The sequence below is a fragment of the Drosophila kikkawai genome, chromosome 2L (genome assembly GCF_030179895.1).
Source record: "Drosophila kikkawai strain 14028-0561.14 chromosome 2L, DkikHiC1v2, whole genome shotgun sequence".
In the NCBI taxonomy this organism is placed as follows: domain Eukaryota; kingdom Metazoa; phylum Arthropoda; class Insecta; order Diptera; family Drosophilidae; genus Drosophila; species Drosophila kikkawai.
Window position 1 is genome coordinate 8,124,961 of NC_091728.1, and position 26,509 is coordinate 8,151,469.

The window sequence follows — 26,509 nt, forward strand, 5'->3', positions numbered from 1 at the left end:
TCGAACCGAAGAATAGATATATATTCTTGATCCGTATCATCAAATTATCTTATATGAAAGTTTCAAATAATATCGATATTCAATCGGTAGAAATATTTGTTATTTGTATACAAGTTGTAATCGATGTATTGACATTTACATTTCTCACAAAATTCCCGCTCCTGCTGAGAGAACGCCATTAAGAGAATTGAATTACTGTGTGCTTTGCTATATAAGGGATACCAAAATGTGCAATTAAAGTAAGCAAATTTAGTGAGCTTCAGATACCAAGTGTATTACAAAAAATATACAACTTTGTATATGTACATACATTTATTGTTTTGATGTTGTATGTTTCATGCGATTTAAGGGAGAGAGAGAGAGAGTGCGTGAAAAGAGCGCATAAAATGGGGCTGCCAGACTGCTGAGGGGGTTAAGAGTGGTTTACACGGTACCGCTGAGTAATTCACGAATTGGAATTAAAGCGTTCTTTTTTAAACACAAAAAAAACTACACCGAGTTCATTGTTAAAAAGAAAATGTTGTCGAAGAAAAAGCCAATAAAAATTGTTAACCATCCACAAATGTATAACATAATATTTCGTTAACCAAAACTACAAACTTTTTGAAACGCCTTGAAAATCCAAACTTTAGATTGACTTTTATGTTATTGTCAGTGAGTGCAAAGTCATGTCACATATTTAAGTGATTCCAATAAGTACTGTTATTCTACCCAGTATTCGTTATCACCAATTCGCGCCGCAGCAGTCTGGCAACGCCGCCGCCAGCAGGCCAGCATGAAAATGCGCAACTCTGTTTCTATCTTTTGCATTTTCAACGTCTTTGTGATCGGTTGTTGTTGTTGGGTCGCGGATGCCTAAATCGCTTCGGTTCTGTAGTTGATAGCTGAATGGAGCTCGATTCGGTCAAATGTTCGATAAAGCCCCGCCGCCACCGCTGAATTGCCCCACTAAATCCTTTGCCCCGCGAGTTGTATAACAAAGAGCGATGTACATATGATGTATGTATGTATGTAGGTGCATAAAAATGCGCCAAAGCCAAATTGGGGAAAAATTAACGGAAACAACATTAGTGAAAATAAATTCGTGCTCTGCCCGTGTCCATTTAACCCACATTAAAGGAACCGAGTACCGAAAATCAAAGCAAAGGAGTTTTTCCTTATCGAACGCAGGAAAAGCAGCAGCAGATACAACAATAACAACTCGCAGTCCTCCTAAACACACACCGACATGCGTGACGTAATTTGTGTATTTATTCTAAAACAAAATTCGAGGAAAAGTGAGCAGAGCAGCAGCAACAAAAAACGGCAGCCAGAGCATGCAATTGTTTGTCCCTTTTGACTGCTTCTGTAATTACCAATTGCAATTTGCCTTTTAATTTGAGTTTTGCATGCAACAGGGCGCGTGTTATTCCCACACACACACACACACTCAGTGCTCTCGCACACACTCGCATCCCTGTCGCACACACGGACAGAGGCGCGTGAGAGAAAGGCAACCTGGTGAGGTAAACAAAAATGCGAAAAAGTGCAGGGGAAAAATTATAGATAACAAACAGCAATAGCAAACAATTCGCTTTTCTTCTTCTCTTCTTTGCTTCTCTCGCTTCTCGCTGGCAGTGCAAACGCAAACAAAAACAATAACAATTAGGTAATGTTTTTTACGCCATTCTCTTTTGCCAGCTCACTTCGCTCAGAGAGTTGTTTTGCTTTCGTGTGTGTGTGTGTGTGTGTGCGTGAGAGCCTCCTCTCTTTATATTTTTTCCTTTTGTTTTGAAGAATTACATAGTACAGTGGGTTTAAAAGTAAAATCAATTAAAAAGTATGAAAAATTGAGTTAAAGTCCCTTTTTTTCAAAGCATATAAAAAAGGATTAAATATGTATCCAAATCCTCTTAAGTCTAAATTTTTCCATGCCCTATTTGGATTAGGAAAACTTTGTTAAACATAAATGGCATATTTTTCACTGTTCTAATCCCACTGTCGTTCATGGCGGTGGAAATTTTCGAGCGGAAAATTTTTTTGTATTTATTTGCTGCGTTTGACAAATTCGAGCACTCAGTTTTTTAATCACATTTGAATAAAGATCCTCTACCATACCTTTTCGTGCAACTTAATCAATTTTTTAACAAAATTTTAACAGTTGAAATAACCCACACAAAGTTGAAAAATACATAATACACGAAAATGTAAACTGGAAGCGCGCGAGCAAAGCACAAAACAACAAGCAACAAATAAGAAAAAAATTATAATAATAAAACAAACGAAAAAAAACGTGTGCTGTATATAAATAACAATATATTAAGTGATTTAAATGTAAACCGTCAAATAAGAATAAGTGCGAGACAGCCAGCAAACTTAAAGAGGAACAAACTTGAAACGACAGCGGCAACAAAAAACGCAAAGCAACAATGTTGCACAATAATCAGCCAACAACAACACCAGCAGCAGCAGCAACAACAACAGATGGCCATGGAACGGAGCCAACAATTGAAACGCACCTTGCAGCAAAATCATCAGCTGCAGCAGCAGCAGCGTCACCAAAGGAAATAGAGGCAACATCGCCGCCAATAGTAGACGAGGGTCAGTCGCTGACAGCAGCAGCAGGAACAACAGCATCTTTGTCAGCTGTTGGCGAGCAAACAGAAACAGCTGATGTCGTCGTCGCCGCCGTTGCTGCTGCTGCTGCTTCAGAATCGCCCGCATTCGATTCTCAGATGCGAACGCAGCAACGTCAGAAGATTAAGATATACCACGATGCGCGACAGACGGCTGTATGGCGCACCGATTCGTTGGCCTCCAATCCCAACTCGACCATGTGCCCGGATTTTGGCAGTTCCGGAGGATCAGTTGCTGGAGGAGGAACAGGAACAGGAGGCCTAGGCGTACGGAGCATCATCCTGTCGACGGCACCAAGCTTGCTGCAGCGCAAAGCCTCGGACACCTCACTGACCTCGAGCATACCTCGTCGCGTCTCATTTCCGGAGAACCAGCTGGTCACCGGTTATCTGGAGCCGGCCGATCCATGGAAGCAAGGTGAGTACGCTGGCAACGGCAAGCATAATTAGGCCATTTCATGTTACTTAGTTTGATAGTTTGTCTAGACTCTAGAGGAAATGACGACATTTTCCACTAACAAATAGGTTGGATGGTTAGGTTACAACTTAAATACCTATGAAAAATCAATAATGGGTATTCTTCTGTCTAGTTGAAGAATAATTATAGGCTTTTTAATTTCATTCTCGTTCCTAGAGTCGGCTACATAGATCGTAGGCTACTTGGCATTCTACGATCTCTCTATGTATCCGTGCTTTGGATCTTATCGGTTCCGATAAAAGTCAAACGAACGCGGAAGGCAAAAGCAAGTTCTCATTTACTGCACTTCCTGCGAATTAATTCAATTATCTAATTAATTGTTAATTGTTCGTAGACGCAAGTGTAATGCGGGTGCGAAAAGGATCTGAGAGGTCTGTGACAGTTAATTGAGAGAAGATACAATCAAAAGCAGCAGGAAAATTGCTATATTGCCAATCCCATTGCTTACATGTCGGAAAGTGTTTCGAGAGCTGCTGGTCAGAAGGAAATAACGAAGAATGAGACTTTTGTGTTGCCCATGCCAAGTCGGCGAAATGCGCAAAATATTTATTTACTTTAAGAAGGCGAGGTGCAGCCGATAAATGCGTACTACTTGCAGTTATTTGAACAACAAGAAATTCTTTGCTGTTGCTAAGCTCAAAGAGAATACCGGCCGGGGGCCGATTCAGGAAGAGAACTACATAAAAGAATGTTCAATTCAGAAATTTCTCAATTGACACCGATTCGTATCTCATTTTCACTGCATTAATTTTAATTTATTTTACGATTATATGACCTGTTTAAGGTATTCATGTAGGATATTTAGGATTCAATAGCAGATGTTTTATATCTAGTTATTATTTCTTTAGTGATAACCGTTGTTTCAATTCTACAATTCATTTAAATTGTCCTAAAATTGATTTTTTTTATCAGGGAAGGCCTTTCTATTAGATTTTAGCTCTATTAAATGTTACCTTTGACTATTAAATATTTTTGGAATTTATGTCAATATTTTTTTATATATATTTAAATTAAGAAACGCAATTAGTTTACTGAAAACTTTTTATATTTTCGATGTAATATCGACATTAATCGATCTTTTACATCCATAGAAAGAATCCTTAACCGTTGAGTTTTCTTATCCGAAATGATCAATCGCAAATGACTTTGTTTTGAAGCTTTTCATTTGGTTCATCAATACCTGGTTATAGCCTGCTATACCGAAATTATTACGAGTGTTTTTTTTAGTTCCCTTTGATTTTGTTATTTGTTATTTTCACGTCAGCGATAACGAAAATTGCTGATAAGATACGGTTCGGTTCGTTTTTCGTTGTTTTTATTGCTTTTGTCTTTACCAGTTTGCTTTGGTTCCTTCGCCCTCTTCACATGCTCTTCACATGTTTTATTATTATTTTATTATTTGCTTTATTTGCTTCTTTTAGCCGGCACTGCTTTTCGTGCTCTTTTCTTTTCTGCTCCGCTTTAACTTTGCCTTGGACGCCAATCGAGGGATCCGCTTTGTGCTTCTCATTCGTTTTGTCGGAGTGCCTGAGAATTTGTTTAATCGCTTGTGCCGTCGCTGTGTTTGTTGCTAATACTATTGCTTTTGTCTCCATTATTATTTACATAAGTGAACGGGACACCCAGACATAACAAGCCTGCTGATATGTAAATTATATATTTTTATTTAGCTTGTATATTTGTTTGTTTACTTCGATTCCTTCCTCGCCTTTGTTTATCTCTTTGTCTTTGCCCTCGTATTGGTTGCTGTTTTTTCTTTTTCTTTTTTTTGCCTTTGCTTGGCTTTGCTGTGCTTCGGTGTAGGTGGAACTATGTGATGTCATCGTTGTCACTTAAACAAAAGCACAAAAGCCTCGGGAGAAGACATTATGACAGCAGCAGTCTGGGGAACAAAACAAATAGGTACACACACACAGCCATATGAGTATATAGAAGCATTTCCCCAGTCCGTGAACTACTTACTAAATAACCCAGATTCCAATCTGAAACTACAAGAGTTTAATTCTAAAAGCTGCTCATTGTAGGACCAAGGTCATGGAGTTTTTAAATTAAGATCAAAGAGCCCTTTTGCAAATACAGTCAAGAATTTATTTCTAATCAGAGCTCCCCATGTTGAGCACTCAGTGGCCCTTAAAGTGTTTTCACATACACACACTAAGTTTTTTTTTTAAGTCTCCGCCTCAAACAGAGCTGTTTTGTCACACTTATTTCAGTATCTACACTGAGAGCAAGAACTGTTAACAAAAGAAAAATCCTATTGGGCAGTTGTTTCAAACATCTTTTATATTCAATAGTAAAAATATTTAACAAAGGTCTTTGACGATAAAGGAAAGCCTTCATACACATAAATATAACATACCCTTGGCGATTCACCAGTACGGGGTATACAAATTGTATTTAGAGTAAATTGTTGTAAAAATGTCACGAGCTCGTTTAGTGTTCATTGGCGATGTAATTAATTTATGCGATCCGAAAACAAAGCAAAGCTTTAAAGGTGTTGGAAGAGAATTGCTACCGCAGGCGGGCAGCCAGAATTCACGAAGACGAGTAAATAGTAGTAAGCACTTAAGTAAATACAGCAAATGTTTGCATTTTTGTGAAAACAATCTCATCAAACAGTGTGTATTTACAGTTATTTTGCGTGTCTAGGGCTGATTTTGATCGGAAAGGGTGCGGCTGAGACTGGTTTTTGTTTATTCCTTTAATTATTTATCTTTCTGGGGCATTTGAGACTTTTATCTTCGCCAAAAAAGACCCTATTCCCCCTTTTTTTTGGCTATGAACTTGAGCTTCGATAATGACAAACGAGGAACGGTCATGACAGTCAATTTGTCAATTCAAGTCAACGGCACCAGGTTGATATCAATAAATAGATAAGAGTCACAGACAGTTTCGGAAAGAGGTTGAAACAACAAACATTAGCTTAATTATCAAGCTAATCAAACACTCTAACTAAATAAAAAATAAGAAAAACCGCTTAAATGTTTTGGAAATAATATTTTCTGTGTGGTTAGCAAATGTTTGAATAAACATCTTTTACTAGACAAATCTGGAAAGTATTTTAAAGAAAAGTTTTATTTTTTCTTTTCTTATCAAAGAAATTTATTGTTTTACAGATGGAAAAAGTATTAATTAGCGACCATAATGGTCTGTTTTGTTAATCTTTTGATTTGTATAAAAAAAGCTTTTATAAATATAATTAATTATATTGATTAATCAACTCAATTTCAATTGCAAAACTTACTTGCTCTTCCTTTTCTTTGTAAACTAGTGTTTTTTAAGCGTATTGATATTATGTGTTGCCAGTTCGAAATGAACCGAAATGGAATCATAAAATTAATGGCAAATGCGACGAGAACAAGTTTCCGACATTGTAAATGCTTAGCACTAAATTAACAGCAATTTAATGGAATAATTTTTTTTGATTCTCCTCTGAGTGCTATTCGCTTACTTTTATTTTTCCCCCCTGATTGTACATTTGACTTTTGCTTAGACTTTTAGAGAATCGACGACGTCAGCGGCAGTCACAACAACAAAACCAACAAAGGTGCAAAAATCAATAAAATAATAAAAAATTGAAAAGGCATTTAATAGACTTGGTAGACGACGCAGACGGCACGCGATTCTATAACGTTTCTGTGAACTTGGTCATTTATCTACTCGATCGATGGCCTCAAGTTGGCAAACTTTTTTGTTTTTTTTGTGCTAATCCCATAGTATTCGCGTTTACCCATTTTTGAATATCGATCACTACAGGTTTTGCTTCTAAAAATATAGCTGATAAAAGCTATTTACTTTTATTTATCACTATCTCTGTCAATCAGTCATTTTTAAGCCCAAGACAAAGCAGGCAAAAATGGCTGAGGGTGACAAATAAATTTAGTCTCCCAGGTGAAATTTTCTTGTTTCTGTTTATATTATTCTTGTTGCCCAACGAACCGATTAAAAATAGATTGCTAGCAATTATTGAAAATAAATGTTTGCATAATATAATATAATATTAAAGTCATTAAAGAAATTACCGAAAAGGAAGAAATCGATGTATGGAAATGGAGGAATAATTTAGAAATTAAACAGTAAAATACTAAAAAGTGCCTCTCATTTATACACTAACCATAATTCATTATCTTCCTCCTACTTAGATGTCAAATACTAATTTGATTAGTTCAAATCATTATATTTATAGCAAAAGAAAAATACGCGAAAATATTTCAAAGAGAAACGTCCAAACTGGTCGTCACATTGTCTGCCTGATTCTGTGGGAAAATTCATAATAATTCAGTTTTTGAATTATTCTAGTCAACGCTAATGAATCACTTAACAGATGTTGAGTCTCAAGGCAGCGTCAGTTGGCGGGGGAAGGACGGAATCGGGGATCTCTATTATATAGATGAAATAGAACTGAAGCACTTTTGAGTGCTTGCCAAAAAACCAAGCGAAGATTTCTTAACAAAAATTTGTGTGTGTTTTTCTCTCTTGGCATCAAACTTAGTGTCGGATCTAAATCGAATCGTTTAATTGCCTCTAACACCGATGTGACTAGATAATGCAATGATAGATTAATTTGTTTACGTTTTTCATAAGATCGTTTCATTGTCTGGGTGGAGGTGAGTGTTTTGAGCTTGTGTCTGTTTAAACTATTTATAAAAAAAGAAAGGTACACTTGGCATTTGGCACAATTTTGTATCGTTTCGTGGGCTTTTAGTATACAATTCCTGTGAAAAAGAGATTCACTATAGTTTTAATAATTTATTCTTAGGCTGTATATCAGTCAATTTCCTGTCCCCTCGTAAGATCTTACTTCAAGTTCCTGTTATTACTCATTCAAAAATTAGGTATAATATATACTGGGCTCTAAGTTACTTTTCGCCATGATAGACGACTCCACAAGATGCGTCCAAATGAGTTGTAAATTACAGGTTCACGATTTCATGTCATTCGAGAGCCTCTGTGTGGGGAATAAAAGCAAATCGTTTGGAAATTGCCGCCGCAATTTCATTTACTTTTTTTTTTTTTCAATGGACAATTTGTTTATGTCTGTATCTCCATGACTTTTGATGCCGACGACAACGGCGGCGGCAATTGTAGATGATGATAATGATGATGTCGATGACGATATAGTCCGTCGGCCACTGGATATGGACGAGAGACACTCTCGCACGCGCCATAAGTTATGGTTATTTGTCATATTTGACCATATAGAATATATATGTATGTATGTATGTAGTTTGGCAGACACACTTTTTGTTTGCCTTTGAAACGGCGACACTTGATTGGGCGGAACGGAAGAATCGTCAAAAGTTTATTGACACGACAGCAATTCCATAAATTGTTGAATTCAGATCGATACAGATATAATTACAGAAGAGTCTTAGGGTTTTAGTTATTCAGCTTTTTAAATAAAAATTAAATATATTTCTCAATTGCTATGTTTAGTTTCTCATGAAGCCTCCACTCTCCTCTTTCAGTTTGTCTCGTCCAGAGCATTGCTGAAATTGTCGATCAGTATGTGGACTCGTGTAGAAAGCATAAAACGGAGCCCCTAAAGAGTGTAATGGATCACCTAAAGAACCTGGATCTCAACCAGGTGCGGCAGCCCCTGCTCCCACTTAAAGCAAATCAACTGGCGGCCAACGACTGCGAAGCTCTGGAGGAGATTTTCAAAAGGGTAAGCAGCCAGTCTTGGTTATTGCTTCATGTCATCTTTATTAGTATATTCCACCTATTATTTAGATACAATACAAATGCATCGACCTGTCCGACTGCTCACTGGATGAAAGCTGCCTAATGGCCCTGTTTCAGATGATTGAATACTACGAAGCGGCTAACGAGCTGGATATATCCTACAACAAGGAGCAGATGACGAAGCGATGCTGGGAGCTGTGCGCCTACATGGTGGAGCGCAGCCAAGAGCTGCAGCTGCTCAACGCCGAGAGCAATCAGATTACCAAGTTGGGTGCCGACAGTCTTGGCCGGGCTTTGGGCTCCTCCAATTTGCATACCCTGAAGCTGGAGCACTGCGGCCTAAGGGGTCAGCCGCTTGTCCATCTGTGTAAGTCTATCTACCATGGAAATTCATTTGAACTGTTTTTCACTTTTGTTTTTTTCTTTATTTAATTAATTTTTACAATTTTTATTTATTTAATTTGGTTTTCATGTTTAATTTATTCCAGTATCCTTCGCAGGTCGAGGTCTATACCAAAACAAAATGCTCAAGGAGCTGTGGGTGGGCTATAATGATCTGGACTGTGTGGATGCCCAGCACATAGCGGACATGCTGCGCTACAACCATAGCTTGGAGCTCATCGACATTAGCAACAACAACATTAGGAACGAAGGCGTCATGTACCTAGTGCAAGCCCTCATTCTGCAGTCCACCGAGCTGGAGCGACGTATGGGTGCCCTCAAGCGAACACGTGCCATTGAGGTGGATGAATGCTCGTCGCCTGTGGATTTGGAGCCACCAACAGCAGCAGCAGCAGCAGCAGTAGCTGCAGGGCCACAGTCCGTCAGCTCTGCCGGCAGTCAAGCGACGAATGATGTCGTTGATAGTGAGTCATCATCTTCATCATCCTCGGTAGCCTCAATTCCAGAGGCTCCGGCGGAGGAGGCAGTAGTCACAAATTTAGATCAACCCGCCGTGGGTGTCCTAATTGATGTGGAGAATGACAACGACGACGACAATACCGAGGACACTGTTCGCACAGTGAAGAACTGCGGCCAGTCCATGCTGGACAAGCTGCTGTCAATGAACAGCGACAGCAGCAGTGAGGAGGCGCCTTCAAACATTTCCACCGACACGCTGGCCGCTTGCTGTTCCGAAGATATCAGTGAGATAAGCAATGAAATCTATGAAGTCACCAGCCCGAAACAAGCAGTGGCAGAAGCAGGACCAGAGGGCCAGGAGAGCTCAAACTCTGGCCCGGCTGAGTCACAACCAGCGCCAAGTGCTGCAGAGGCACAACAACCTGTAGCTGTGCCCGAGGAGGAGCCGCTGTCTCCGACGCATCAACATCAACATCAACATCAACAACAACAACAGCAACAGCAAAGTTCCCAAAACGAACGCAACATATGTGGTAAGAAAGGCTATGATGCCCTTATGATATACCCTTTAACCCTATCAATCTCTTGCAGATATTACTCCCTCAACAGAGGCTAAAACCGTTAAACCCAATGAATCCTGTGTACAGAACAACATCATCAACAACAATAATAATAATCAAGCTAACAATGCCCACAATACCTACAACAATAACATAATCCAATCGCAGCCATCCGCAGCGGGAGCAGGAGCAACAGCCACTGTTGCTGTTGCGTTAACACAACCCACTGAAGTCGTTGTCAGTCCCAATAGTTCCTCGCCAGCAGCCATATTTGAGGTGACCGCCGAAGAGAGCGACTGCATCAATGGCAGCGTAGCGTGTGGGGCTGGCGGTTCGCGACCCCTAGACGTGAACCAGAATGCCAGGACGCCGGGTGACGACTTCGAGGATACGCACAGCACAGACTCGGCCTTTGAGAGTGCCTCCGAAGGCGATATAAGTCGCCATTTGCCCGACGAATTCAGCAGGCTATCGGTATCGCTTGAGAGCACGCGGCTAGATGATATGGCAAAGGAAATGGGTGGCATTGAGACGGCTACCATAGCCACAGAGTCCACCGAGTGTCTGTTTGTCGCCCAGGAGGCAACCATGCCCACGCCGGCCGCTCCGGTGCTGGCAAAATCCCAAGACGATGCATTCCTACCGCCGAAGGTAACCATTGCCGAGGAGTGCCTGCAGGCAACCAGAGAACTGAGCCCCAGTTCCTACCCGTGTCCCAGTCCAGTGCCAACGCCGCCACCGCCCTCCACATCGCCGGGTGGAGCGAGCATTGGACTAAGGCGAACAGAGTCCAGTTGCGCCTACCTCAACCAGTCCTCGCGCAACCGATCCCAGAGCTCCGATAGCCTGTGTAGCGAGACCTCGCTGGACGGTAGTAACAGTAACAACAGCATCAGCTCCAACACATCCAACACCTCTAACGATCCGAAGTTCGCCGAAAAGCTGACCAAAAACGATACTCTCTCGCGCCGCCAGCTGGCCGAGGCCACTTTGGAGGCCGCCAATCGTTCGCCCAGCGGCCTGAAGGCCCTCACCTTGTGGAACAATAATCTGACCAAGGATTGCGCCACTGCCGTAGCCGAGCTGCTGCAGAAGACCATTTCCCTGGAACTGCTCAACATTGGAAAGAACTGTTTGTCCAATGAGTTTGTGGCCACAATCAAGGAGAGCCTCACGAAAAACACCACGCTGACAACGCTGGGGCTGCAGAGCGCACATCTGAGTGCCAGGGGCGTCGAGACGCTGGCCACAATCCTAACCTTTGGCGGCAACAGCAAGCTGCAGCGCATCGATATCCGTGACAATAAGCTGGAAGTGGAAAGTCTGAACATAATCGCCGAGGTGCTCAAGTCCAACAACACGCTCACCCAGATCGATATCAATGACGAGCCCAAGCGTCTCACGGTAAGCTATCTGTAACCTTAGAACTTAGGAGTCACTTTAAGTTATTGCCCCGTTTTGCCCATCAAAAGTTCATCTGAAAGACATTTCGAGCCCACAGTAGATGTTGAGTTTTTGGAATGCAATTTCCTTTTGGGTCGATTTTGAGTAAAGCAAATTGAATTGAAGTTTTTTAAGAAATTGATATATTGGTACATTTTAATAAATATAAGAGTATTTGATTTGCTTTGCTTAGAGTTGGACTAGAGCCCTAATATATATACTATAGTATACCCTTGGTAAATGTTTTAAGTTGAAGTTGAAATTTATAGAGTTTTGTCTGCTTACTTTTTAACTGAAAAAATTGCAAAACCAAGAACCGGAATGCATTTTTCCGATAGATTTTGATGCGCTGAACTTAAATCGGATCTCAGAAAATTTGAAAAACCCTTACCAAGGGCATTAGAAGCTGCGGCTTGCCGAAGCTTAAAAGTTACACCTTGATACCAATCGAGCTTGGTTTTTGGATGGCTGGATAAGAGCGTGTGTGTGTTGGACGTTGACAGTTTGATTTTGAATTTGTTTTAATTGAATCGTTTTCATTTGTGGTGTCACTGTCGTTGTTGCCTCTCTCTCTCATCTCCGTTAAAGTTGCCCATAGTGCCGATAGTAAATGTAATACCGCCATCGCCATTGCCCCAGGAGAGCGTAAGTAAAACCTGCCACTCAATATGATCCACTTCCTCCTCTGTAACCATCTCTGTGCAAAATCAGCGCTTTTTGGCTTGCGAACAACCGATTGTAACACAAATAAAAAAAAAACTAAACAAAACCGCTAATAACAACGCAACAGCACTACGCCCGCCTGGTTTTCGTCCTTTTTCGCGGATTTGCTAACTTTGCCACACTCTCTAGATGCGCTTCTCTGACTTGGGAACAAGAACCAAGCGTAGTTGGGTTGGCTCACCTGCCTGGACAGGGACCAGTTGTTCACCCTGCAGACTAAGTGAGCAACTGGGCTCTGGCCGAAGGTCAGGTGAATCACCCAACACTGCCTGCCATTAGCCGATACTAATCAAGTTATATATATTTGTTTGCCTATTGTTTCAGATCGGCAGCGATGCTCACTTAGACTACACAAGGGTGCTGGGCACCGTGCGTTCCCTGTGCTCGCGAAACGAGAAGCGGCAGGCGCAAGAGCTAGCGGAGAGGACGGTGAATGCGGGCGGCAGCGGCAGCAATACAAGTGGTGGCGGTAGCTTCCCAGGCGGCTCCCGGTGTCGCGGCGGTTACTACTTGGGCTCGCGGAAGATCTCGCTAACCTGCCACAGTCGTCCCTTTGTGGACGCCGTCACTGGCACTGTCACGGCAAACGCAACTGCGACCGTTGCAGCAACCGCCCTGCCCACACCGGCCGCCCTGCTGGAGGTGAAGCGTAAGGGCGGCTCTCGCCTTCGCTCGCCCGGCCCCAGTCCGCCCACAATATCGCCGTCCTCCTCGCCCAATCGCAGTAGCCGCTTCCACGTGTCGCGTGTTACGGAGGTGGCCAGCAGTCCATTGATCTCACCGCTGGCCCAGCATCCGCCGCAGCATACACCGCGCTCGGCCAGCAGCTGCATGTCCATACCCACCATCAGTTCGCCGGGAGGCAGTCAGAGCAGTCTCAATACACTTGGAGCCCTGCCCACCTCCAGCTCGCTGCCAGCGATGGCTTCTGTCACCTGCTCGACCCAGACCGTGAAGCGGCTGTCGGTGTCGCCCAGATCGCGTTTCCATGTGTCGCGAATCTACGAGGATCCCCAGGTGCCGCTGGCCAATCGCCAGCTGCCGCCAATCACGCCGCACACGCCACCCATTGATCTGCCGCCAACGCCGATGCTCAAGTCGGCAAGGAAGGCTGTGCAGCTATCGGAGGCAGCGGAGGCGGCAGCAGCAGCGGCAGCCTCTGCGGTAAGCAGTGTTATGATTATAGAGCCAAGCGATAATACAAGCGCTGAGGGAAATGATAGTACAAACGACGATGACCGACAGAAGCTTTCGCCGCACGAGACCAATTCACCCACCGTAAGCAATTCTTCGCCCGGGAGTAACAGCAGCAGTAGCAACAGCAGCGGAAGCGGAAGCGGATGCAGTAGTAGCACCACGAACGATGCAACAGACTCTGTAGATTCAAGTGCAGAAGCAGCTCCACCACCCAGGACCTGTCCCCTGGCCGTGTTTGGCGATAATGACATCACGTTGACCAAGGAATCGGCTGGTGTGGTTGCTCTCTCCGCTGCTGCTGCTGCTGCCATGAATCCAGTTTTGGAATCGGAAACAGAAGCCATGCCACCTGCCGAGCCCGTCAGCAACAATCCCCCACAGACGCGGGCGCGAAAGACTTCGTGGATAGCCAATCCCTCGGCGGTGGATAAGCTTTTAACGATTTTCCAAACAGGCACCATTTTCCAACGCAGCTCCTCGCCGGAATCGAAGGTCAGTCAAGTCACCGCCATCACCACAGCAACCACAACAGCAACAAGCGTCGGTGGCGGGGTAGGAGGATTAGGAGGAGGAGGAGGAGGAGGAACAGTAGGAGGCGGCGACTGCAGTTTTACCAATGCAACACCAAATCCCATTCTATCGGTGGCACGAAAAAATTCACCCGCCTCTTGGACATCTCTGACCGGCAGCAATATATCAAACTCCAGCCAAAATGTTGACTCTGGCAGCTCATCCTTCCTGGACACAGCCTCAAGGCAGTTGAGGGATTTCAGCAAGCAAGTCTTTCGCCAGAACATATCCTTCAACAACAGCAGCGGCGGCGGCGGTGATGCCAGTGTCTCCGGCGGCGGCTCTTCGGCTGCCCAGCTCGAGGGTACCACAACAACGGCAACGTCCTCGTCGAGCAGCACAGAGTCGGCATCGTCACCCGAGTGCAATGCGGCCCACATGCTGCCCAGTTTGAAGCGTCAGCTGAAGGAGAACATATCGCCGGAGCACACAATTAATGAGGAGACGCTGCACAGCCTGCAGAAGCTGTCCAGGGCTGAGGATATGACGCTCAAAGCGGAGGCAGCTTCGGAACTGGGCGACATAGAAATTGTGATGCACAGCGAAGTGGTCGACTGTCCGCTGACAGAGGAGAAATCACAGGACCATGAGGAGACAGCGCCGAGTCTCGTTTAAACAGAAAACAATAGAGATCGAATGAAAAAAATACAGAGAACTCAACCGAGAAGAACACCTCCCACCCAGCATTCCCATGGCGCTTCTTTGTACTGTTATCCCACCACCACCAGCCGACCTTGAAAATACAAAGTCAAGGATGAGAGAAAATGGAAGGAAGTTTGGGAACCCAAACAAAATTGATAAAGTACACAAGTTATTATACTAACTTTGTTTTATTTTTTGGTTAAATTCATTTTAAGTTTTATATAACAAAAAAAAAAGGAAAAAATATAAATATATTTTAAATATACAAATGTGGCATAAGGATGCAAAAACGCAGACGAATTACGTGCTCAATATTCACTTCATTAAGAATGATTAGTGGCCACCTTAGAGTTGAGATCTCTCCTATTTTGGCCAGCACTTTGCTTGAAGTGAATACTGAACCTGAAACTATAGATAAATTAACTTCTATGAGTGTAAAATATTAAACCATGAAAAACACATATATAAACCCCATTGTAAACACTATTTGGCTTAGTGTTGTTGCCCATTGAAGGCTGGTGGTGTTTTCGAAAGGTCCCGTTTAAGCTCTTAGAGAGAAGGTGGCGTATGGAAGTTGATTCGCAAAATTAGTACTTACCGATCCAACAAAGAAATGAAAACTGAAACGCAAACGCTACATACTTAAGTTATTTTTAACTAAATAGAAAGGAGCTTGAATGTAACTTAAATAGGAAAATCTTCCCGCCATAGGATTACTTCAACACACCACAACCCCTCCCTTCGCGTAGGAATGGCAGAAAATATCTATATAACGATAATTTATCAAGGCCACGAAGTTCGATATATATCATGTTATTTTAACGTTGTATTTTGGTTGATATATCGAAGCATTATAATCGAAAAATCGATATAATCGAAAATAATTTGTTTGGTATTTTTTTCAATAAATTCGATATGTACATTTTTGAAAATTTCTGTCTATTTTCAATATCATAAATTTCGATTATATTCGATATGTTATAGTTACAATACCTTCGATATGATATCATCGGACCAACTTTGTGCAAAGCCTTTTATTATTCGTTCTCTTTATCCACTTTTAATTTTGTCTAAAAACAAAAAAAGAAACTTGATAGGCTGGAACTGAATTAGTTCCACCAAAGTATTATTATGAATTGGAAAGTGTAAACAAAAAACAATTGTTATATTACGTACTTAATCAGCCTTTTTAAATATAATTAATTCCAACACTCAGCCCTCAAGCCACCCACGTAGACAGTTTTAAGTTTAACATTCACAACAAAACCCAAAAAGCTAAACAACAACAAACAAACGGAAATGATGCGCAAACAAAAAAGTACCCAAAATAAATCCAATTGATCTCATTATGTGATATTTGTCGTAGTGCCCAAAGGCAAGCGTTCACTGTACGTGTATCTATAGCCGAAAAACCATGCGAGAACACCGCCTATCCATCTAAGTTAATCCACCATAATCCATCTGCGACAGATCCTCGCCAAAAAGGCTTTAGTTCGGGGAGAGATCTGAGCTATGGAACCTTTCAAAACACCAGCTTCCAATGGGCCGACACAAATATAGATGAAAAAAAAAATGTTAAAACAAACAAAACACGTATATATATAGATATATGAAACAAAAAATATCATGTAAACATACTTTATTCACGAAAGATACTGTAAATACCGCGCGTGTGTACTCTCTTAAAAACAGGGGCTGAGTCTCTCGATGTAGCTTAACCCCAAACACTGAGTTTTATTATTATTTTATTTTTTTTTTTAGCTTTTTGTTAATCTTTGTTTTTGTTTACAACTTTATTGTTTTAAACTATAACTGTAACTATATAGACATAAATATTAAATACGTATTTAAGTAGTCAAAGGCAAGTTTTCAATTTTTTTTTGTCTTTCCAAAAAAATGTAACATCTTCTCGAGTTGATGATAAGGAAGAATTATTCAATTCAAACTTACTTTGTACTTAATTTACAAAAACGGAGAAGAGATTTCCTGGTGCTCATCATCAAATCCCTAGATGTTTGCCTTATAGCTAGATTTCTATTTTCGGCAATAGAAACTTTACCACATTGAATGGATATTGGTTAACAAAGAAACAAACCTCTGATGCTAAATTCGATCCATCTCTTTCTTAAACATTGGCGAATTGATAACTTTTTTTTTATACATTAAGTTTATAAAATAGAAAAAAAAAAAAACAAACAAACCTACTAAACTGAAAAATTTAATGAATAAACATGAAAGTTGTAATGAAATCATTAACCGACTTGTATTTGCAAAATTTCTGTGGATTCTGGGAACAATCTTACTTAACCTGGTATATGCGAAGGATGTAAGTAAAGGTTTTTAGGATTTTGTAATGGTTTTAGAATCTTTTGTAGCCTGTTCCAACCAAAAATTAGGTTCTGGAATCTTTGCCTATATTGGATTAACTTTTGTATTATAGTAGTAATATTTATTTCAGCTGTAAAAATTTATTTCGTTTAAAATAAGAAGTTTTTCAAAGTGCGTCAACAAATATTACAAATTATAACCTGAATTGAGAACTCAAATATTATATGGAAATCTATTCTATGTTTGTTAAGAAAGTCTACATTGGATTACATTCGGTAAACAGATAACAACAGGTACGGCTGTCTTTGCTAATTAAGATTCTTGTTTCGCTAGCAAAACATAAACCCCAATATCAGTTAAGTGTTGATCAAATAATATAATAATAAAAACTCCCATTTCCCTTATTAAGAGGCCACTGCCTACCTCTTCGAACATTTTACACAGGAAGAAGAGCAGTGTCATGACAACTGTTGATATGTGCGGATGAAAACGTGTGTGGGAAGTCCCTGAAAGTGCGTATTTCATTCATAAAACCATGGCTGCTTGCGTAGGAGTTTTTGCTTGCCCATTAACAGGGGTTGCTGCCTTGCTTCCTGTCACAGAGCGCTGTTAACTCCGCATCCTTAACAGTCAGGGACTCAGGCCGAGCTTCAGCTTGCTTGCCGTCTGTGAATATCTGAGCTCAGTCAGTGGCCGCTCGTCGTTTGGTGCGGATCGCAGTCGCATTTGTTGCGGGAATAAACGGTGTGTGAATTAAAAAAGTGAAACCATGTCGGAGGTGAACCCAAACCATATAGGAACTGAAGCAGGAGCAGCAGCCACCGGTGCAGCCAAGTGCGCCAATGTGAACAATAACAATAGTGCCCGTTCCAGCAGGACGGGAAGTGCCGTCTCCACCGAAACGGACCAGGATGTGGACAGCCAGAGATTTGGATGGTGCGGCTGGAATCCACAGTGGCTCCAGCGCTTCTGCACCGCCAAGTGGGCACTCTTCTGGCTGTGCTGGGGCGGTGCTCTCCAAGGTGAGCTCTGCCGGGGAAGCGGGAATTTTGACTTCTTAATTCGGTTAAATGGTTCGTCTCGGGAATTTTTCGCCCACACTCGGGGTTTTTTTTTGGTTTTCATTAATTTAGAACGTTTTTCGGTGGAGTGTGAAATTTAAGGCATTCGAGATGTTGATTGCATCCACTCTTACTTTGAGAACTGCAACTAAAAATACTATTTTAAAGAGGTTAATTTTATTGTATTTCTTGATCAATATATAATATAAATATAATACTTAAAAGAGGAATTGTTTTACCATAAAAATCTCTCGAAGTCTTCCAAAAAGGGTTAAAAACAAATTATTCAACTAATATTTAAATTTTGCTAACAGTTTATAGTTTTGTTATGTGTGAAAAGTATAGTATATTAAATACAAAATATTAAAACCTAAAATAACATAAAAGAATGTGTGCTTATAAAAAATATTGATTAAAAATGGTTAAATAAATTCTTTTTTATATAAAAGGCCTCAGGGGGGTAATTGTATTTCATTTTTTGTTTTATTTTCATATTATTAATTTTACAAAATTATTCTTTCCGATGTTATAAAGTATAATATTTATTAATGAACAGTTTCAGTGTTTAATTAACATTATATTAAGATGTTCGTTAAATAAAATCCAAGATTTTCCAATCGAAAAATGAAATAATTTTTAAAACCACATAAGGATATAATGTGAATGCAAAGCCTAAAAGCCTGAATTAACCATTTCCTTCTTGATAATATTGTAACCATATTTTTGTAGCCATATTTTTATACCCTTGCAGGGTATTATAATTTCAGTCAGAAGTTTGCAACGCAGTGAAGGAGACGTTTCCGACCCTATAAAGTATATATATTCTTGATCAGCATCAACAGCCGAGTCGATCTAGCCATGTCCGTCTGTCCGTCTGTCCGTCCGTCTGTCCGTCTGTCCGTCTGTCCGTCCGTCTGTCCGTTTCTACGCAAACTAGTCCCTCAGTTTTAAAGCTATCTGAATGAAACTTTTCATATAGTCTTCTATATACTCTCACTGCTATATATGTCGGAACGGGCCGGATCGGACGACTATATCATATAGCTGCCATACAAATGTTCAATAAATTTTTAGAAAAATAATTTTAACTTGGCTGTTTTTCAATATTATTCCATCATTTTTGAGATATAGCCTTTTTATATTATTCCAGAATTTTGGTAAAAATTTTATGAAAATCGGACCACTATATCTTATAGCTGCCATAGGAACGATCGGGAAATTAATCAAAAAAATTATAACTTCGTTGTTTTTCAACGTATTTTAATCTACTTTGACACATGAGCTTCTGGTATTATTTCAAAATTTTGGTAAAAATTTTATGACAATCGGACGACTATATCTTATAGCTGCCATAGGAACGATAGGGAAAGTAATAGAAAAAATTATAACTTCGTTGTTTTTCAATGTATTTTCATCTACTCTGAGATATGAGCTTTACTTATTATTATAGAATTTTGGTATACATTTTATGAAAGTCGGACAACTATATCATATAGCAGCCATAGAAGCGATCAGATGTAGAGAAAATGTAAAGCTGGGAATGTATAACTGTAACTGTCAAACTGCAAACATAATAAGTATAGGTAAAATGGTATGTAACTCAGTTTAGTGTCTGTTTTCGGCATTATAATTTATGACATAAATATGAAAACCAATCTGCAAGGGTATACAAACTTCGGCGTGCCGAAGTTAGCTTTCTTTCTTGTTTTGTCTTGATTACAAGCCAAACTTTTTCTTAATCCAACTTTTCGCCCCGGCCGAGTCCGAGAAGTCTCGGCTAAGACAATGCATTGGGCAAAGACGGTGAGAGAACATCCGCATCTCGCCCCATTAGCATCCTGGCCGGGACACAGCCTCGGCCTCGAGGTCTGTGTGCAACAGATAAGGTTTCGGGAGTTGAGGCAGCGCCTGGACACTGGCACTCCTGTGAATGGAAGCGAATTAAAAATTAATATCTGCCCCGAGCAGTCCAAGGGATCTGCTGACGCCCTAGCCCCAGGATGCATTAACCTCAAAAATACGCCGCACTTTGAATAGTTTGAAAGGCCCCGTTGAAGTGTAAATGGCTCTTCAGTTTAGCCGGGAGTTTTCCAAAAGGGGTTGGAGAAGTGTGCTTGTACAGAGGAAAAAATAGCAACATACAAAAAATATAATAGATGTATTATTCAAAAAATATAAATATCAGAATAAATAAAAATATAAATTTCCCTCATTAAAACTCTATAATATACTATATAAATGTTACCTCTGTTTTTGAGATTTCATCCTTGTATTAGTAATATTTTCTGTGTGTAACTTCACACGTTGTCATAACGGTGACATAAATCAAAACAATGTTAATCGCTGTTTACCCAACTCCAGATACCCGTCTGTACCTGAGTCTGGGCTAAACTGGTGTTGCCCATGGCTACGGTTCATTTTCTAATGGGTTCAAGCGGTTAATTAAAATTCGCCAATCTCGCGAAAGCTGACGACACGTTTATGTCTGTTCCGAGGGATTAGGCTGAGTTCCGAGGGATCGGCAGAAATTCTCGAAAATGCACTCGCTGGATGGAGGCCAGATTTAGCATTTTTGGAAGCCTGCCAGGGAGGCTGAGATGCCAGAAGAGGGGAAATTCAATTGCTACTCTAATTTTAATGAAATCAAGTTGGGTTTAGGTTGATCCCATACAGGAGTTTATAAATTTATTATACATATTTATGATTTAAATTTTTAAGAAAGAAATCTGGCAACAAACTTTTGAATTATTAAAAACTCAGAATATATGAACTTTTAAAACTCTTTAAAATATAGTTGATCTAAAAAATGTATATAGAAACAAAGTCAAATCCTTGGAGCATCTCCAGTTGAATGCCTCTACCATGTTTATGCCTTGGTCGTGTGCTGTAAACAAACCGATTTTTGCCAGGACACTGCAGCATGGCTGGCCTGCCGGCATCTGTTGCACGTTGCACCCACGATTGACCCACGACGTGAGAACGCTTCCGGCTCGACCGTTTGCCACTGGATTGCTCCCGGTTCTCCTCATCCATGTGCATGGCTTTCCAGAAGCGGATGGGGGTGATGTCGGCACGTGACCGAAAATATTAATCAGTTGACACGGCATTAACATAAATCATCCGCTACAATTTTGGATTGCCGCGTTCCGTTCAAATGGTTTATTGTTGTTGTTTATGGCATTCAATTGCAGCTTCTTTCTATGGAAATGAGTAATTTAGCCAAGCAATTCATTTTGTGTTTCTGGACTTTTGAAAAAGGGAGTGATGTTTAGAGGCTTAGGGACATGTGCAGGACTTTATACCGGAGATGATCCTTTAAGTAGGAAGTTTTTGGAATATTTATGGCCATAGTTTACTGCAAGTTATATAAGTAAATTAACTTTAGTAAAAAGTAGGGTACCTTCGTGTATATAGCTTCCAAATTGCTAATTATAATTAGGCAAACAGTGCACATTGATTTTCCCCATTTGATGATATCCCTACCAGGAGTATTGGCAATTATCGATGCACATGCAAAACAGGAGATTGTCACGTATCCACCGCTGCCGTCGGCACTTCACTCCACACTTAAAAGCCAAAGGTCACACACTCTCACTGGAGTCTCACTCCATCTCCTCCCAGTCTCAAGGTTTCTATTGGTAGATATTAAATTATTGCACTTGGTGGGGTAAATGACTTGTAAGTGTCCTTAGCCATAAAAAAAAAACTGTTTCCCGGCTTCCTACTCTCTTTCCTTATTGCCATCACCTTTATTTCCAAAGATGACCAGACCTCTTCTTTGGGGCGATTATTGAAAAATAAATTGAATTTGTTGCTGGCAAAAAAAAAGTAAAATTGTAAGCAACAATGGTTTCGAAGAAGGGGGAGAGGGCGTTCCCCGAACTAACACATATTTATTTACTATAGAAAATTCGCCTAAGCTCTCAAAATCAATTTGTCGTACAGATATTTAATTTATGACCCGCCCCGCTCTATATTCCACCCCCTCCATCGTTGCCAGGAATCCAGTTTCCTTTCCGTGTCCTCTTGTATTCTATGACAATCTGTCGCTAGTCTGTCCTTACGTCCATATTATGACACTTGAGGGATGATCCTGGGAGGAAGAGGGTTGCAGAAAACGTTTAAGATAAACTAAGGTTTTGATTGGAATACCTTAGAAAGCTTTATATTAAACTGATTTGTTACAGATCTTTTAATAGTTTATTACATTTTGATTTAAATATTAAACTAAACACTAAAAATAAGATTAAAAGTTGAAGTAAATGTAACATTTCTTCATTTTCCAGGTCTAATTGTCAACGGTTTGATCAATGTGTCCATCTCCACAATCGAACGGCGCTTTGGCCTACGCTCCCGTCAGACAGGCCTGGTGGCCAGCGGCTACGATGTGGCCTCCTTTGCCTGCCTGGTGCCGGTCACATATTATGGAGGAAGACGTGGTGCCTCCAAGCCGCGATTCATTGCCATCGGTCTGATCGTGATGGGCATGGGATCGTTGGTTTTTCTGCTGCCTCACTTCCTGGTGGGCAACTACAGGGCCAGCATTGATGAGGCAAATGTTTGTGAGACGGCCGGACTGCAGCTTAACTCCAGCCAGACGACAATGGTAATACTAAAGGTTGTGCCTCCGTGTCCCCCGGCTAATTTCAAATTTCAGGGATCCTGCGAGACGGAGACGGGGAACGAGAGCGAGAGTCTAACCTGGACTGTATGGCTGTTTCTGGGCGCTCAACTGCTCCACGGAGCCGGTGCCTCACCCCTCTTCACGCTGGGCGTCACATATATCGATGAGAATGTCTCAAAGAAGATGTCGTCTGTTTACTTGGGTAAGTTGCAAACGACTCCCCGATTGAACCATTGATAAGGCGCAGAAACTTTTGTCTGCCGCAGCCGGAGTCGCAGTCGCACAACAAATGAAGTATGCACAAATACCCATTCCACACTCCATGCTATACGCTCCAGATATCAAAGTATCTAGTATCTGCTAGTTGCTCTCACACAATGCATATTTATTTTTATTCGCCATATTGCCAAAGCGAAGTAAAATAGTATTTACCAAGCCCCCCCTCCCCCAGCCTTCGAACCGAATCCTGCGGGGTGGATGGGTCCGTGTCCCGTGTCATCCAGCTTCCTTCTTCCCCTCTGTTGACCCAATTTTAAAGAGCCAGAAGATTGTCGCTGCTGAGTCAGCCGAGAGTCAGCGGGTCGGTATTAGGTCTTAGGAGGAGAAGCGCCAACGGCAGCGCAAATTTATTGCCTCTTAGTTAAGTTTATCGTGGCATCCGAGGACGAGAGTGAAGTTATCAAACCCGTCCAGTGTCGGCTCGTTGCCTCCTTTGGAATCCGCTGTCTGGCATTGAGACAATTGAAATTCTCGCTCCTGCCACATGGATTTTACTTCACATGGGGATTTCCCCGATGAGTGTGTGCCGGGTGGGTGGTAACCCTAGGCAGTGATTGAACACTGCGTTTCAGTGAAGTAGGATTTGTTATAGATTTTTATAAAATTTTGAGCACCATTAGAAAATATAATTGTTAAAGTTTTGAACTTCATTGAATTGGTTTTCATAAGTTTTGCTCTCATATTTGATTTATTTTTAAACCTTAGTATCTTCAAGTATCTTCTATAGTCTTATTTTATAGAAATTTTCTATTTTTCTAAGGACATACATTTCTATAACGCACTGTACTCCATCCAAGTAAAGAAGGGTCTTCGTTGAAGACTTTTGTCATGCAAATTAAGATGCAGTTGACTGATAACCACATTTGGCAAAACCCTGTGACAAATTTGAACCGATGGCAGTATCGGGGGATATTTCTCCTTTAATTGAGATGAGTTCTGGATTACTGTTTTGTTTTTCCAGGCATTTACTACACCATGGCCACCGTTGGACCCGCGATTGGCTACGTCTTTGGCGGACAGTTGCTGCTTATCTACACGGACTGGATGACCGTGGATCCTGTGCAGTAAGTGCCATCCATGATTGTTATTAATCGCACGACTTAGTGCCGTGAATGAATGAGTGAGTGGCTGATGATGGCGGGGGGGGGACACACCGAACAGGTGACTTTAATATTGGGGGTTACTTGCCACCGAGCTGAGCTTATTTGTAACACGGCAACGGCAAATGCCACAAAAGCACCTCGCCGGGGTAAATATCTCTAGAGAGTAATAAAACAACATTTCGTGCTGACAACGAGGAAATAAGGTGCGAATGAGAATGAGCATTTGTTTGATTCACATTCTCGGGTGGGGGAGAGGGGAGGAGGGAACTCTCTGGGAGAACCGCAAGGACTGCCAGATTCCAGAGCAACAAGCCATCTGCATCCCAGTCCTCATGGATACCACCAGCGTATGGCATGCCTTATTGTCACGGTGATGCCATAAGTCATAATGCCTGTACACTCCAACTCCAAGTTCCCCAATCCCCAACGTTGGCCTTTTCACCTTCTCCATGAATTATGCCGAGAACATGAACATTTTGTTTATGATTTTTTACATGTTTACGAGTGGTTAGAGGGCTAAACAAATATTTTTTGGCGACCTTTTGTTGCCTCCTCCGTTGAGCAGATAAATTTTGTGGAAAATATAAATTCCCATTTCAGTTAATTTACAAAAGCCGGAAAAGTGGGGAAAAATACAGTAGAATATGATTATTGTTATTTGCTGGCTTTTTTTGATTTTTGAACTTAATTATGTACTTATTTCTTCAGGATGTCTGGCTACAAAATATACAAGTAAATAAGTTAATAATATTGTTTTGTAATTAATAAACTATTTCAGACTCAGCCTGACGAGTGACAGCAAGGTGTGGATTGGTGCCTGGTGGCTTGGTTTTATTTTCGCCGCTGCCATGTGTCTCCTAGTGGCCCTGCCCATTCTGGGATATCCGAAATCCCTGCCTGGGGCAGAAAAGCTTCAGCTAGAAAGGGTTTCAGAGGCACATGCCACCAAAACGGAGTCCGAGGAAGAAGTGTCGAGCAAGGGCTTGGGAAAACTTCCTCGGGCTGTGCTCAGCCTGCTTGGTAATCCTACCTTCTTTTTCCTGAACCTGGCCGGAGCCACTGAGGGACTGATCATAGCTGGATTCGCTGCCTTTCTGCCCAAACAAATCGAGAACCAATTTAGCATCTCGCCCATGCTCTCCGCTTTGGTCATGGGCCTGATCACGGTTCCAGCAGGCGGTGGCGGCACCTTTCTCGGTGGCTACTTGGTGAAAAAGTGGAACCTGACCTGCAGTGGCATCATCAAGATGTGCCTGATGGCCACCACAGTGGCGGCACTTTTCACCTTCTGTTTCCTGGTCTCCTGTCCGAATCCTCAGTTTGCTGGCGTCACCACGGGCTACAATTTGGAGTCCAGAAGCGGACCAATTGCCTTGGAGGCGCCCTGTAATGCCAACTGCGAATGCAGCCGCTCCAACTACGATCCCATCTGTGGAGTTAATGGTGTGATGTACTACAGTCCCTGCTATGCGGGATGTAGCCAGGAGGAGCATGTGGACAGCCTGAAGCGTTACCACAATTGCAGCTGCATCGGAAGCGTTGGCTGGGTGGATATGGACGTAGACGATGGCTTTCCGCGGCCGGAAGCCACCAATCTTAAGTGCGATTCCACATGCCAGAGCCTGCCGCTGTTCGTGGGACTCTGTTTCGTCCTGATGATATTCACTTTTCTGGCCACCATGCCCGCTTTGTCGGCCACCTTGAGGTAAGCTGATTTTATTTCTAAAATGTATGATTAATTAAAAAATTGTATTTTTTATTATCAGATGCGTTCAGGACGAGCAGCGATCCTTTGCCCTGGGTCTGCAGTGGATAAAAGTGCGCCTCCTGGGCACCATACCGGCTCCTCTTATTTTTGGCGCCCTGATTGATGAGTCTTGCATTTTGTGGCATGAGTCCTGCGACAAGGAGGCAGGTGGAGCCTGTCTTGTTTACGATAACTTTTATATTAGTCGGTGAGTTGAGCTCTTTAATATAAGTTAATTCTCTTATAAATTAATTCTTTTAATTATAATAATATTTAACTCTTCAGATATATGTGGCTTTTGGCCTTGATCTGCAAACTAGGATCCGTGGTGTTCTTCCTGGCCGCTTGGTGGTTCTATGTGCCACCCCCTAAGCCATCGAATGCTAATGAAAAGACAGAGGATAATTAATCGAACTGAATCTTAATGGGATATACATAAATATGTACTGTAAAATATAAATCCAGACAACAGCTTGTGGCTCATATTGTGGCTCATCATTAACTGGAAAGCATTTTTAGTCGTTTAGCTATGTAGTAGAAATAAGAACTATTTTATACACTCCTCTAAGAGATTCATCTCCCAGTAATTGCGC

The 26,509-nt window shown here is 41.6% G+C and overlaps 2 protein-coding genes across 9 annotated transcripts; both read left to right on the forward strand.

Moving 5' to 3' along the window:
- Window positions 1–109: 109 nt before the first annotated feature.
- Window positions 110–17,030, forward strand: LOC108075966 (pneumococcal serine-rich repeat protein). 8 transcript variants are annotated; one of them, XM_070283392.1, is made up of 8 exons: window positions 110–239; window positions 2,141–3,033; window positions 8,562–8,761; window positions 8,827–9,145; window positions 9,267–10,172; window positions 10,231–11,603; window positions 12,231–12,287; window positions 12,690–17,030. In XM_070283392.1, exons 2-8 carry the CDS (start codon window positions 2,409–2,411, stop codon window positions 14,745–14,747), a joined length of 5,538 nt encoding a protein of 1,845 aa, XP_070139493.1. In that variant the 5' UTR covers window positions 110–239; window positions 2,141–2,408; the 3' UTR covers window positions 14,748–17,030. The 8 variants fall into 8 exon arrangements, with proteins under 8 accessions (XP_070139493.1, XP_070139495.1, XP_070139494.1 ...); XM_070283394.1 differs by lacking the exon at window positions 110–239 and adding an exon at window positions 769–999 and having other exon boundaries at window positions 9,279–10,172; XM_070283393.1 differs by lacking the exon at window positions 110–239 and adding an exon at window positions 770–1,007.
- Window positions 17,031–17,807: 777 nt separating this feature from the next.
- Window positions 17,808–26,382, forward strand: Oatp26F (Organic anion transporting polypeptide 26F). Its single transcript, XM_017169196.3, has 7 exons — window positions 17,808–18,124; window positions 22,450–22,769; window positions 22,821–22,989; window positions 24,028–24,130; window positions 24,948–25,874; window positions 25,936–26,124; window positions 26,202–26,382. The coding sequence occupies exons 1-7, from the start codon at window positions 17,872–17,874 to the stop codon at window positions 26,323–26,325; spliced, it is 2,085 nt and encodes a 694-aa protein (XP_017024685.1). The 5' UTR covers window positions 17,808–17,871; the 3' UTR covers window positions 26,326–26,382.
- Window positions 26,383–26,509: the final 127 nt, after the last annotated feature.

Bases quoted from the DNA above. Each gene is read 5' to 3' on its own strand.
- Oatp26F (XM_017169196.3), top strand. From the start codon at position 17,872: ATGTCGGAGGTGAACCCAAACCATATAGGAACTGAAGCAGGAGCAGCA. The intron at 22,770-22,820 runs GTAATACTAAAG...TTCAAATTTCAG, and splicing joins ACTCCAGCCAGACGACAATG to GGATCCTGCGAGACGGAGAC. The intron at 25,875-25,935 runs GTAAGCTGATTT...TTTTATTATCAG, and splicing joins GCTTTGTCGGCCACCTTGAG to ATGCGTTCAGGACGAGCAGC.
- LOC108075966 (XM_070283392.1), top strand. From the start codon at position 2,409: ATGTTGCACAATAATCAGCCAACAACAACACCAGCAGCAGCAGCAACA. The intron at 11,604-12,230 runs GTAAGCTATCTG...TCTCCGTTAAAG, and splicing joins ACGAGCCCAAGCGTCTCACG to TTGCCCATAGTGCCGATAGT. The intron at 12,288-12,689 runs GTAAGTAAAACC...CTATTGTTTCAG, and splicing joins CGCCATTGCCCCAGGAGAGC to ATCGGCAGCGATGCTCACTT.